Raw genomic sequence first — 14,460 nt, 5'->3', positions numbered from 1 at the left:
GCAGCAGCACTCACCCTACACCTGCTCTTGGGAGACGTAGTGGACATAGGACTCTGCGCGGCACACCTCACTCCTAGCTACACGTGGGCATGCGTGGTGCTCGATTCCGTCCGGGCTACATATTGGCATGCATGGCAAGCGTCCAGCACAGTGTCTAGAAGTAGATGCTGCGCGGTCAGTGTAGGTGGCCCATGAGCACGCACAGGTGGCATGTGCGTCCTGACTCGTGCTTGTGCTCCTGCTGCAAAGACGATGGAGCTGCGAGTAGGTCCCCCACAAGTTCCCGCCCCCCCCTACCCCCAATGAATCAAGGGGGGAAAATGGAGGTGTGTGTGGCACTAGTGCACTGGGAGGCACCCATCCAGGTCCCAGCCCCACAACATTCCGAGCAGAGCCACATACATTGGGCATTTGGTGGCACTGGCTATCGTGTGATGTGTGTATGTGGGGGCTAGGCAGGGTACACACGTGGCACTACCTGGCAGCTGCAAGGGTACTACCTGGCCTAGAATTACACTACTTAGATGGTAGTTATGGTGCAGGGTTAAGCTGGGCATATGACGGCACCATATGGCATATCGAGGTGATGGGTACCTGTGCATATGACAATGTTCTGGAAGCAACGTGAAACTGACAAGACAGTGGCCCTCATTACGAGGTTGCCGGGAGCCAGCAAACTCACCTATCCATTACCGGTGCCCGATGTCCCAGTGTTTCCGGTTGATTACGGGTGCCGGCAATGGTGGTAAGTTCTCCATGGAATGGGCGTGCCCCTATCACCAGCACGGGTAGTAACGGTCACAGGGGCATTTCTTTGCCGGTAGGGGGTCTAAACTCCCAGCAGGCCTGGCCGGCCAGTAGTTCACTGCCCCTACCGGCAAACTTGGAGTGTGCAGTTTGGGGAAAATGCCGGATCTGGTATTACCAGCCGTTTTACCAGCATTTTTCCCGGACCAGCACACTTGTAATGAGGGCCAATATGTACTTAACTTGGACAATATACACTTGGATTTGAAATTCAGCTAGTGCCATGAAAACTATTTAGATAAGAATGTCCTTGCCAGGTTCACAAATTTAGGAGACATACTGGAATCTAGTAGGACAATATGCTCTTGACTGGCACAGTGGACGCTGGGCATTTGATGGCACTACATGGCATCTGATAGTGAGGGTGTATCTGGCTAGTGACAATTTTTGTAGGGAAATTAGAAACGTTCCTAGCACTTGGTGAAAGACGTGACTATTTAAAGGTGACAATGTAGAAAAAGGCATGGCAATACGTACCTAACTAGAGCAATGTGAAATGACCACAATCATTCTACATGGTCAATGTAGAACTGAAATGGCATGTGATAACTGTTATGGCATTTCACCAAGTCCCCAGTGTCATTGGCATGCCAGTTTTCGGGGTCAAATGAGGAAATTGACCTGACTTTATGTGCTTAGATGGGGCAATGTGAAGTTGAGTGAATGCGGCAAAACCTGGCATGCGGTGGGTGGAGAGGAAACCTCTGTGGAATGAGAGACTGACATTGCAATTATTTGTGTGAAAACATAGTAACTTTCTTGATGACATTTCTTTAAGAGGACAAAGCGAAACTGACATGGTACTTTTAAAACGGGCACAGCAATTTTCAGGAGACAATGTGAAACTTCAAGCGTAATTCAGCTTAGGAAATGTAGAAAGTAGCAGGATGTACATTACAGGGAAACATTTGAAAGTGTGAGGTAATGTGAAATTGGCATGGTACTTTTCTGGGGACAAAGTAAAAACGAACTGGCCTAACAGTATTTCCTCACCTTGGGCAACATGAAACTCCATTGGTAATGCAGAAAACAGCACTGTAATACTGACCCTAGTAGGGCAATTTTCTGTGGGCAATGTGAAACTGCTGTGGGCATTACAGAAGATGGCATTGTAATGTTGGGTAGACACTTCTATGGAGGCAGTGTTAAGTTCTCATGGTGATCTTCTGGGAGGAATATAGAAACTGGGCAGCAATGTTTGCATAACTAGGGCAATGTAAATTTCACTTACGTGAAACTGGCGGAGTGGCTTTCTGAGTTAAATGCATGCATATTTTGGCTGCACACTTGTCAGCCCTACACAATGCAAGTACACTGGCATGTGGTGGAAGCAGACTGGCATATATTCACAACTCCAATTGTATGGTATTTGGTGGTAAATTCGGATTGTGTTTCATTAAATAACACATGAACAGTGATTTCCATTATCTCTTCTGGCACACAATTTTTAATGGGTGTGATCATGTACCCTAACATAAAACTCCTGCAATTTCTACTGGAATACAAAATAGGACTGGCATGTTTCCCAGTGGGGCACTGGCACACTCCCATCAGCCCTGAGTCAGTTATATTATGTTATGTTATTTGGCTTTTATACTGCGCGAGTCACCACCTTCGTGGGCGGAGTCATTGGCAGTGGGTGAGCGAATTGGACCCCGCCCTGGATGTTAAATCCAGGAGGTAGTCTGTGGAAAGAGAGGAAGAAGGGAAAGTGAAGGAAAGAAAGGGTAAATTGGGGGAGAATAAGTGAACAAAATGGAAGAAAGTAGGGTAGGAAACTTAGGGTAAAATAACACAAAGTAAGCCTGGATGTAGGCAAGTGATTTGTAGGAAAGGAAAGTAGAATCAGGAGAAAGGGCGGCCCATCCTTAGTTGGAGGAAGGTATTTTAAGTGTGTTGAGATTGACTGGCTGCATGGTGGCCTTGAGTTGTGCGCAATGGTTACAGATAGTTTTGGTAGCTAAAATACCAGCTGGTAGTGCCAAAGGTCTCCCCTGATAAAAGTTCCTGCAGGCTGGGTAAGGCAAGGCGAATTGACTCAAGTTCCCAGAGACTGGCCATGCAACAGGAAAGTGAGAAAATGTGATAGGTTATTCATAACGCGCTTAATAGCCAGAGGTTTCTAAGCGCGGACCCGGGGATCGAACCTTGGTTTCTCCGTGTCGTGCTTCCAAGGCGAGCACGTTGCCCCTGAGCTATCCTCCCGAGACGTTTGCGGCACAAAGATGCCTCTACGCTGTATGTAGTGTTTTTATTGGGTGCACACGTTTCTGATGGGCATAGCGATGATTTGCAGATGTGCGCAAAAATGCTCTTGGGTAATATGGCAGATTTGCCCTTAGACAAAATGCAACATTTCATCCCGTTTCAGAATTCCCTGGAAATCTCAAGGCTGCGTTTCCAGTTTCTTTGGGGAGTTGTGATATAAAATGCCCCCGTTTTCCAGAATTCGTGAAATTCCCTTGGTTGGGGAAACCCCAAGGCCCTACTGCCTCCAATGAGCTACACGCACCCTCAGTGACAGGCCGATACTGTGCAATTCTTTGTAGGTACATGGACATTGATACGTGGGTACACCCTCACAGTCACATGTAGGCCCACTGTCACCGACACTTGGTTACACTCTCAGATACACGTGGCGTGGGTGTATCATTACTGACGCGTGGGCAGGCCCTCACTGAAATGTGTTGACTTTCTCTGGCGGGAACATGCGGGCGCATGCGCACGGAGACGTACGTGGATAGACGCCCACTCACCTGTATGAAATGTGCTCCTCGTGGCCCGGCTCATCCTTCTCCCAGATCAGAGCCACTTTGTCTGGGGATGCGTGAACGTGTCGGTCCAGGCAGTTGACTGTGAGGAAAGAGGAAAGAGGAGACATGTTGTTACCATCCTGGGCAGAGGTGCACCTCAGCCCTCTGGCAGTGGGCCGCAAACAAACGCCTTTGCCCTCTAGATGGAAACATGTGTCCAAGTGTCTCAAGGTGCGTGCTGCCCCTTTGACAACTGAATTCCATCCTCTCTGGGCATTCAACATGCCATTAGAGTGTCTCTTGCGAGACTGCTCAATGACCCCACTAATAGCAGATTCAAAAAGGGCATGCATACAATGTACCATCCCTCGGGTGCGAATGTCTTTTGTTGTATGAGATTGCTGCCTATGCCAAGACCCATCCCAGCTTTCCTCAGGGACGTCATGTAGAGGTCGCAACTGCGACCTCTGAGGTCTCCCTTGCGACCTCTAAAAAAAAAAAAAAAAAATTTTTTTTTTTTGTAATCCAAACTCCTGCTCTTTACTTCTGGGTTGGCTGTCGTTCTTGTTCTGGCCCCTTAAAAAAAAAAAAAAAGAAGAAAAATAAAAAAATAAAAGGAGTGACACAAGTCTAACACTTTCAGCACTGACCCTAAATAAGAAAGAATAGGAATACCAAATAATGTGTCTTTCTGGAATTCTATACAATAATTGCTAGGCTCATTAAAGGTTTATTTTAGGCACACTTCAGGGGGTGAGTCACTGATTTAGTCAGTTCTTAAATGCCTCACTCAGCCTTTCATCCTTCTGAGGTCGATAAATGAGTACCAACACAGGTTGGGTGATATTGGTTCGATATAAAGCGCTTAGGCGTAAGTGCTATATAACAACACATCATTATCATTTGGTCATGGACGTCTGCTTGCATTCACAGTAATTTGGTAATATGGGCCTACACACACTGATCTTAATGATACATATGACGGTCCATTCTTGCATGAAATGTACATCACATAGTGATATCGTAACTATATTTTTCGTAGTGTATAATGCTATGTGATGCCACTTCCTGTTTTGTCAAAGGGTGAAATGCGTTCCATCGCTACCCGCGATAGCACTTCGGGGCGGGGTCAAATGACATCACTTCCTGTGATGTTGTCAATGGTCGTGTGATGTCACTTCTGCTACCCCTGGCATTTTGGTCAAATGACGTCCCTGGCTTTCCTGCCACCAGGTCAGTGTCCACGTGAAACAGCGACTCCTCTATTTTCGGCTCGCTCTATCTAAAGCACCCGCGGCATCTGCTACCCCGCTATCAATTCCACACCCCCACTCCCCACGGCCCCAATACTAAAACATCACTTCACCCGCAAGCAACCACAGTGCCCGCTTCTGCCGCCTCCTTTCCGCGCTGTCTTCTGCCACCCCTCACTATTGTTCAACCATCACTTACCACACGTTCTTTCTACTCTCTTCTCTTCATCACCCGCGTTGAATCCAACATCTCTTGTGATGCCGTGCCATGCTTTCACGAATTCCAACACAGCTGTCATTTTCACCAGCTGAAGATCTGCATCCTAATCTACCACTGTCTCTCCACCACCGGAACATAAAGCTACCACTCCCCCATCTTTCACTGTACCTCCACCAACTCCAAACCACTAGCTTTTGTACTTCTTACCACACGTGTCTCTCCATCACCACAATATTCCTATTGCTCTCCACTTTCTTAACCTACCCCTGCACCTCCACCGCCTCAAGACCAGTTCTGCTGTTCTAGCCCACCTCTTTGCGCCCCGGTTCAGGACCATCTTGCCCTTTGACGCCAGCTGAAGACTCTACTTTTTCCAGTGTATTAATTCATCTGTGTTTTCCTTTCTTCTCCTGCATTCTGTGAACTCAGTTGTTTTGCCTAGTGCGTTGATGCCCTTTTTTTATTTGGTTGGTTCAAAATATTGAACCTTTCAAACAAATGTATTATGCTATATATATATATATATATATATATATATATATATATATATATATATAGCGCATAACATAACCAATGTACCTCCAGCGTCTAAACATACAATTATCTGTCTTCCATCATCTTACACTAGCACTGTCGCTTCACTGTTCAGATGTACAACTAGCACTCCTACATCCTAACATATCACTACACCACCTCAAAATTCCACTAGCTCTCACACATCCTAATATATCACTACACCACCGCAAGATACCAACAGCTATCCCACCTCCTAACACACCACAACACCACCTCAAGATGCCACTAACTCGCCCACATCCTAACATACCACTACTTCACCTAATGATACCACCAGCTCTCCCACATTGTAATATACCAAAACACCACCCCAAGATAGCACTAGGTCCCACCCATCCTACCATACCACTACACCACCTCAAAATACCACCAGCTCTCCCACCTCCTAACACACCACAACATCACCTCAAGATTCCACGAACTCTCCCAATCCCAAAATACCACTTCATCACCTCAAGAGGCCACTAGCTCTCACATATCCTAACATCCCACTACACCGCCTAAAGATACTACCAGCTCTCCCACATTCTAACATGCAACACCACCTCAGGATGCCACTCACTCGTCCACATCCTAACATGCCACAACACCACCTCAAGATACCACCAGCTCTCCCACCTCCTAAAATACCACAACACCACCTCAAGATGCCACTAACTCGTCCACATCCAAACATGCCACAACACCACCTCAGGATGTCACTAGCTCTCACACATCCTAACATGCCACAACACCACCTCAAGATACCACCAGCTCTCCCACCTCCTAAAATACCACAACACCACCTCAAGATACCACCAGCTCTCCCACCTCCTAAAATACCACAACACCACCTCAAAATTCCACTAGCTCTCACACATCCTAACATATCACTACACCACCTCAAAATTCCACTAGCTCTCACACATCCTAACATACCACTACACCACCTCAAAATTCCACTAGCTCTCACACATCCTAATATATCACTACACCACCGCAAGATACCAACAGCTATCCCACCTCCTAACACACCACAACACCACCTCAAGATGCCACTAACTCTCCCAATCCCAAAATACCACTGCATCACCTCAAGAGGCCACTAGCTCTCACATATCCTAACATCCCACTACACCGCCTAAAGATACTACCAGCTCTCCCACATCCTAACATACCACTACACCGCCTAAAGATACTACCAGCTCTCCCACATTCTAACATGCAACACCACCTAAGGATGCCACTAACTCATCCACAGCCTAACATGTCACAACACCACCTCAAGATACCACCAGCTCTCCCACCTCCTAACATACCACAACACCACCTCAAGATGCCACTAGCTCTCCCGCATCCTAACATACCACTACACCACCTAAAGATACCACCTTCCCTCCCACATCCTAACATACCACTACACCACCTCAAAATACCACCAGCTCTCCCACATCCTAACATACCACTACACCGCCTAAAGATACTACCAGCTCTCCCACATTCTAACATGCAACACCACCTCAGGATGCCACTAACTCGTCCACAGCCTAACATGTCACAACACCACCTCAAGATACCACCAGCTCTCCCACCTCCTAACATACCACAACACCACCTCAAGATGCCACTAGCTCTCCCGCATCCTAACATACCACTACACCACCTAAAGATACCACCTTCCCTCCCACATCCTAACATACCACTACACCACCTCAAAATACCACCAGCTCTCCCACATCCTAACATACCACTACACCACCTCAACATGCCACTAGCTCTTCCACACCCTAACATGCCACTACACTATCTCAAGATACCACGGGGTCTCCCACATCCTAACATACCACTACACCACCTCAAAATACCACCAGCTCTCACACATCCTAACATACCGAACACCACCTCAAGATGCTATTAGCTCTCCTACATCATAGCATACCACTGCACCACCCCAAGATACCACACACTCTCCCAATCCTAACATACCACTAAAACCATCTCAAGATACCACTAGCTCGAACACATACTAACATACCACAAGACCACCTCAAGATGCTACTAGCTCTCCTACATCCGAGCATACCCCTACACCACCCCACTATACCACACGCTCTACCAATCCTATCATACCACTACACCACATCAAGATACCACTAGCTCGAACACATGCTAACATACCACAGTGCTGTCAGCACCTCAAGCCATGATTATCTTGCATCCCACCATACCTATTTCTATCTCCAAAATAATTCAAGATACCACTAGTGTCTTCCCTCCATTAGTACCACTGTACCGTGGCCACCTCAAGACCCCACTAGCTCTCCTTCATCCAAATCTACCCACCACTGTACCTCTACCACCCCACGACCCCACTAGCTCTCCTCCATCCTAATCTACCTACCACTGTACCTCTACCACCCCACGACCCCACTAGCTCTCCTCCATCCTAACCTACCTACCACTGTACCTCTACCACCCCACGACCCCACTAGCTCTCCTCCATCCTAACCTACCTACCACTGTACCTCTACCACCCCAAGACCCTACTAGCTCTCCTCCATCCTAACCTACCTACCACTGTACCTCTACCACCCCAAGACCCCACTAGCTCTCCTCCATCCTAACCTACCTACCACTGTACCTCTACCACCCCACGACCCCACTAGCTCTCCTCCATCCTAACCTACCTACCACTGTACCTCTACCACCCCACGACCCCACTAGCTCTCCTCCATCCTAACCTACCTACCACTGTACCTCTACCACCCCAAGACCCTACTAGCTCTCCTCCATCCTAACCTACCTACCACTGTACCTCTACCACCCCAAGACCCTACTAGCTCTCCTCCATCCTAACCTACCTACCACTGTACCTCTACCACCCCAAGAGAGTGCTCGCTCTCCTCCATCCTAACCTACCTACCACTGTACCTCTACCACACCAAGAGACTGCTCGCTCTCCTCCATCCTAACCTACCTACCACTGTACCTCTACCACACCAAGAGACTGCTCGCTCTCCTCCATCCTAACCTACCTACCACTGTACCTCTACCACCCCAAGACCCTACTAGCTCTCCTCCATCCTAACCTACCTACCACTGTACCTCTACCACACCAAGAGACTGCTCGCTCTCCTCCATCCTAATTTACCATTGCCACCCACAGCCCAAATATGTTCACCTCAATCCTAAGCTATTATTGTACCACTAACACTTGGGTATCCACTAGCTGTCCTCCATCCTAACCTGCCACTGCCACTCCATCATCTCAAGATACCACTAGTTCACCTTCATTCTAACCTACCATTGCCACTCAACAGTCTCAAGCTACCACTAGCTCACCTTCATCCTAACCTACCACTCCACAGTCTCAGGATACCACTAGCTCACATTCATCCTAGCCTACCACTCCACAGTCTCAAGCTACCACTAGCTCATCTTCATCCTAACCTGCCACTCCACACTCTCAAGCTACCACCAGGTCACCTTCATCCTAACCTGCCACTCCACACTCTCAAGCTACCACCAGGTCACCTTCATCCTAACCTACCACTGTCACTCCACAGTCTACAGCCTCAAGATAATACTAGCTCACCTTCATCCTAACCTACCACTCCACAGTCTCAGGATACCACTAGCTCACATTCATCCTAGCCTACCACTCCACAGTCTCAAGCTACCACTAACTCACCTTCATCCTAACCTACCACTGCCACTCCACACTCTCAAGCTACCACCAGGTCACCTTCATCCTAACCTACCACTGCCACTCCACAGCCTATAGCCCCAAGATACCACTAGCTCACCTTCATCCTAACTTACCACTCGACAGTCTCAAGCTACCACTAGCTCAGCTTCATCCTAACCAGCACTGCCACTCCACACTCTCAAGCTACCACCAGGTCACCTTCATCCTAAACTACCACTGCCACTCCACACTCAAGCTACCACCAGGCCACCTTCATCCTAAACTACCACTGCCACTCCACACTCTCAAGCTACCACCAGGTCACCTTCATCCTAACCTACCACTGCCACTCCACAGCCTATAGCCTCAAGATACCACTAGCTCACCTTCATCCTAACTTACCACTCGACAGTCTCAAGCTACCACTAGCTCAGCTTCATCCTAACCAGCACTGCCACTCCACACTCTCAAGCTACCACCAGGTCACCTTCATCCTAAACTACCACTGCCACTCCACACTCTCAAGCTACCACCAGGCCACCTTCATCCTAAACTACCACTGCCACTCCACACTCTCAAGCTACCACCAGGCCACCTTCATCCTAACCTACCACTGCCTCTCCACACTCTCAAGCTACCACCAAGCCACCTTCATCCTAACCTGCCACTCCACACTCAAGCTACCACTAGTTCACCTTCATCCTAACCTACCACTGCCACTCCACAGTCTACAGACTCAAGATACCACTAGCTCACCTTCATCCTAACTTATCACTCCACAGTCTCAAGCTACCACTAGCTCAACTTCATCCTAACCAGCACTGCCACTCCACACTCTCAAGCTACCACCAGGTCACCTTCACCCTAACCTACCACTGCCACTCCACAGTCTACAGCCTCAAGCTACCACTAGCTCAGCTTCATCCTAACCAGCAGTGCCACTCCACACTCTCAGGCTACCACCAGGTCACCTTCATCCTAACCTACCACTGCCACTCCACAGTCTCAAGCTACCACTAGCTCACCTTCACCCTAACCTACCACTGCCTCTCCACACTCTCAAGCTACCACCAGTCACCTTCATCCTAACCTACCACTGCCACTCAACACTTTCAAGCTACCACCAGGTCACCTTCACCCTAACCTGCCACTCCACACTCTCAAGATACCACCAGGTCACCTTCATCCTAACCTACCACTGCCACTCCGCAGTCTACAGCCTCAAGATACCACTAGCTCACCTTCATCCTAACCAGCACTGCCACTCCACACACTCAAGATACCACCAGGTCACCTTCACCCTAACCTACCACTGCCACTCCACAGTCTCAAGCTACCACTAGCTCACCTTCACCCTAACCTGCCATTGCCACTCCAGACTCTCAAGATACCACCAGGTCACCTTCATCCTAACCTACCACTGCCTCTCCACAGTCTACAGCCTCAAGATACCACTAGCTCACCTTCATCCTAACCTAACACTCCACAGTCTCAAGCTACCACTAGCTCACCTTCATCCCAACCAGCACTGCCACTCCACAGTCTCAAGCTACCACTAGCTCACCTTAATCCTAAACTCCCACTCCACAGTCTCAAGATACCACCAGGTCATATTCATTCTAACCTACCACTGACACTCCACACTCTCAAGATACCACTAACTCACCTTCATCTTAACATATCACTGCCACTCCACAGTCTACAGCCTCAAGATACCACTAGCTCACCTTCATCCTAACCTACCACTCCACAGTCTCAAGCTACCACTAACTCACCTTCATCCTAACCAGCATTGCCACTCCACAGTCTCAAGCTACCACTAGCTCACCTTAATCCTAAACTCCCACTCCACAGTCTCAAGATACCACCAGGTCATATTCATTCTAACCTACCACTGACACTCCACACTCTCAAGATACCACTAACTCACCTTCATCTTAACCTATCACTGCCACTCCACAGTCTACAGCCTCAAGATACCACTAGCTCACCTTCATCCTAACCTACCACTCCACAGTCTCAAGCTACCACTAACTCACCTCCATCTTAACCCATCACTGGGCCTGCACCACCTCAAGAAACTGCTAACCCCCCACAAGAAACTGCTAACCCCCCACATCCTAAACTACCACTATATCTCCACAGCCTTAAGAGAACACTAGTAGATGTTGGTGGAGAACCACACTCAAACCAGGCGCTGGCTCAAGGATGTTGCTAGTACCCGTATGTACCATTGAGCTTATAAGTAAATGGATAGAGTTGTGTTGCTTGTTGAATTTAGTGCGGTTTAATTAAACACGTGCCAACGCGTGTTTCGACCCGACAGGGGCCTTTTTCAAGGTGTGTGTTTAGAGAGCGAGAAGAGTGTAGGTAGAGTGTGAGCTCCAGTATGTAGATTCTGTTTGATAAATTATTTTTCCAGTGAGAACACTGCAAAGAGATGGGCAGTTACGGCGGTCTATTGAGGAAGATCGGGTCGAAACTCGTGCCGGCACATGTGTTTAAATAAAGCATTCCATTGCCTTTTTAACTTACCACTTTCTTACCAACTCTTAAATCGGATACTGGCTCTCTACCCCACAATCAAATACTGTGTGTCTGTCACTTGAATGTACAACTTTCTCCTGTGCAATCACAATTTACCACTGACTTTCCACCCCTCCATTTTACCACAATCTCTCCACTAGCTTCATCTACTACTGTCCACCCATCGCTGTAATCTGCCACAGTGTCCATCTGCTACCTCATTCTACAATTGGTAGTTGCATCTGCTACAATGTGGTCTCCACCATTCACAAAAGTTATTATAATCCTCCCAGCGGCCCCCAGAATCCTTCCAGACCTCCCCACGGGCCTCCCCACTGCACCTTCAGGGCGCACCAACCATCTCCCAGTGTGCCCCTCTCCACTTTAAACCTGCCTCTCTCTGCCACATGGCCTTCTCGCAGTTGTTGAATGCCCCCCCTGTTCAGGTCTCTTGCTTAAAGCCAACCCAGTCTCCCCAGTTTCCACTGCTGGGATTGGCTATGAAGTGCTTCGTTCCTTACCTGACACGTTCAGCTGCCCCCCTAGGAACCACTTGGCCTGGCCACTGCTGAGGTCCCCCTCCTGCACGGCCTGGAAGGGGGTCTGCCACATTAGACGGCTCCGGGCCAGGGCCTCCCAGAATGGCCCCGTCTGCTCCACGGACATCTTGTATAGACTTTGGGGGTCCACCACCTCCGGGAAGGAGGCTGCCTCGGGCATATATGCGGTTATGGGACCCCCACTCCAGTCCCGGGTCCCCAGAGCTGACATGCGCCCCCTGAGCCTCTGAGGCAGCGCTCTGAGGCAGCGGAACCCTTGCATTGCCAAGGCCATACCTCAGCGTTCCTCAAAGTTAGGCGCGAAAGAAAGGCCTTTGCCCCACGAGCGTCAGATGCCGCTAACTCATCGCCTTTCCAGCTGTTCGCCCGTACGCAAATGAGCTGGGTGTGTACCGTGCACTCCTCTGGGATTGCTCGGCGTGTTTATCAAGTCATTCAAGCGCTGTGAGCCAATCGGAAAGCAGCATGTCACCCTACAGAAAGAACTCCGAGTTCCCCCGGGGCGGCTCAATGCTGGGTGCCACGATCCAACCTGCCCCCTGCAGGGGTGCGTGCGTGCGTGCGTGCGTGCGTGACTACAGCGCCTGGCGAGTGCAGCCATCACCCCACATGGCTACTCCTGCGGGACAGTCCCTCTCCCTCAGAGCGTTCTGCAGTGGGTAGACTGCCTCAATTTCTCAAGGCGAGTGAGGGTGCGCTCTCTCCCGCCGGCATGCACTGGAGTGTGTGCTGCCTGGGGATCCGAGGGGAGGGGGCAGCGTGCGTGGGAGGGGTATTGGCGGTGTTCTCGTGTCTCGCAGCTGTAGCTTTGGACCGGACCCCCGCGGGGAAGGTTCACGGTTGAGTTGCAGGCGGACTCAGTCTTTAAGCTGAGTGAGTACATTCGTTAGAGGGCTTGAGTGGTCTCTGGAAAAGACGGCCCCGTTTAGCAGTAGGCGTCTCTGCAGCTGCAATTTCTCGGTGAAGTCGGGCGCTCTCTTGCAGAGAGAGCATCACAGCGCTGCAGAGCGGCACGCACAGATAGGTGTGGTCTGGGGGAGGGGAGGGGGCTTCCCGGTGAGTGGAGTCAGGCAGTCTCTTGCAATGGGCCTCTTTAGGCCGTAAGACTGTTCCTCGGTAGAATTCGGTTGTCTCTTGCAGTGGGGCTCTCTTAGTTGTCTATATGTTCCTCGGTGAAGTTCGGCTGTCTCTTGTGGAAGTTACATTCTCCTAGTTGTGTGCCTCCGTCGGTTCCTCGACGGAGTCGTCGTGTTACTCGGCCAGACTGTCTCCTATTCCTGGGTGGAGTTTGACTGTCTCATTACCCCCCCCCCCCCCTTTAGCGGTCCGCTGTGTGTGCGTCTTCAGTCCACGTGCTTCGCCCCCCCCCCGCCCCCCACCCCGGGGCTGTAACCCTACGCCTCGCTGGTGTACGGCAGTTTCTGGCTGCCAGCCGGATCCCCTCCCCTGGTTCACAGAGTTTTTGGAGAGTTGCACTGATATGAACTGCACTCACAGGAGAAGAGGCGGGGGAACCTGGGGTTGGCAGGGAACCTAGTCGGCCAAGGCCCCCCTGCCTGGCACCTGTGACAGACCTGCCTACATTTCAAAATAGGCCCAGATATTGTTCTGCTCGCTGCCTGCCAAACCCAACTCTGCCCTTGTCTCACCCTAGAATTTAAAAAAAGTGTGTGTGTATGTCTCACTAATCAATGCCCCCCCTTACTCAACCCTATATCTCCCCTTCTGAAGTCCCCCACCCCCCACTCTACAAGCAGGATAGTTTCTAGCCACCGTGGTGCACTAGGGACATTACCCAGCATGGTGTGGTGGCGTGGCTTGTGCAGCACACACTTCATTGCTGCATTGACCTGCTGTCTGCCTGGTGACACACAATGACCCCTGCTTTTCTAATCAAGGTGCCAAGTCACATCTGGTGTGCACTAGGCAGTGGCTGACTTGTTCAGAAACTGAAAAGACCTTTGATGCTGAGTGGATGCATTTAGTCCTTCTCCCAAAGCAGCCACTCGAAGACTTAAGCAAGAAAATGCCAGTTACCCATACCAGGCATGCACCATGTGTAACCAAAAAGTAATACACAAATAGTTTTGGTGTATAA

At 49.7% G+C, this 14,460-nt stretch overlaps 1 protein-coding gene across 2 annotated transcripts in view; it reads right to left on the bottom strand.

The window, feature by feature from the left end:
* LOC138526861 (acetyl-coenzyme A synthetase 2-like, mitochondrial) overlaps nucleotides 1-12,780 on the bottom strand; it is a 300,268-nt gene extending 287,488 nt beyond the window's left edge. For both annotated transcript variants that reach the window (XM_069637614.1, XM_069637615.1), the window contains exons 1-2: nucleotides 12,324-12,780; nucleotides 3,564-3,660 (exon numbers count right to left, since the gene is read on the bottom strand). In XM_069637614.1, the coding sequence (XP_069493715.1) occupies nucleotides 3,564-3,660; nucleotides 12,324-12,636 (410 nt within the window). In that variant the 5' untranslated portion in view covers nucleotides 12,637-12,780. The remainder of the gene's footprint in view (nucleotides 1-3,563; nucleotides 3,661-12,323) is intronic.
* Between the last annotated feature and the right edge of the window lie 1,680 nt (nucleotides 12,781-14,460).

The sequence above is a fragment of the Ambystoma mexicanum genome, chromosome 14 (assembly GCF_040938575.1).
Source record: "Ambystoma mexicanum isolate Mex_15411 chromosome 14, UKY_AmexF1_1, whole genome shotgun sequence".
In the NCBI taxonomy this organism is placed as follows: Eukaryota; Metazoa; Chordata; class Amphibia; order Caudata; family Ambystomatidae; genus Ambystoma; species Ambystoma mexicanum.
This window is presented reverse-complemented; position numbering and strand designations above follow the sequence as displayed.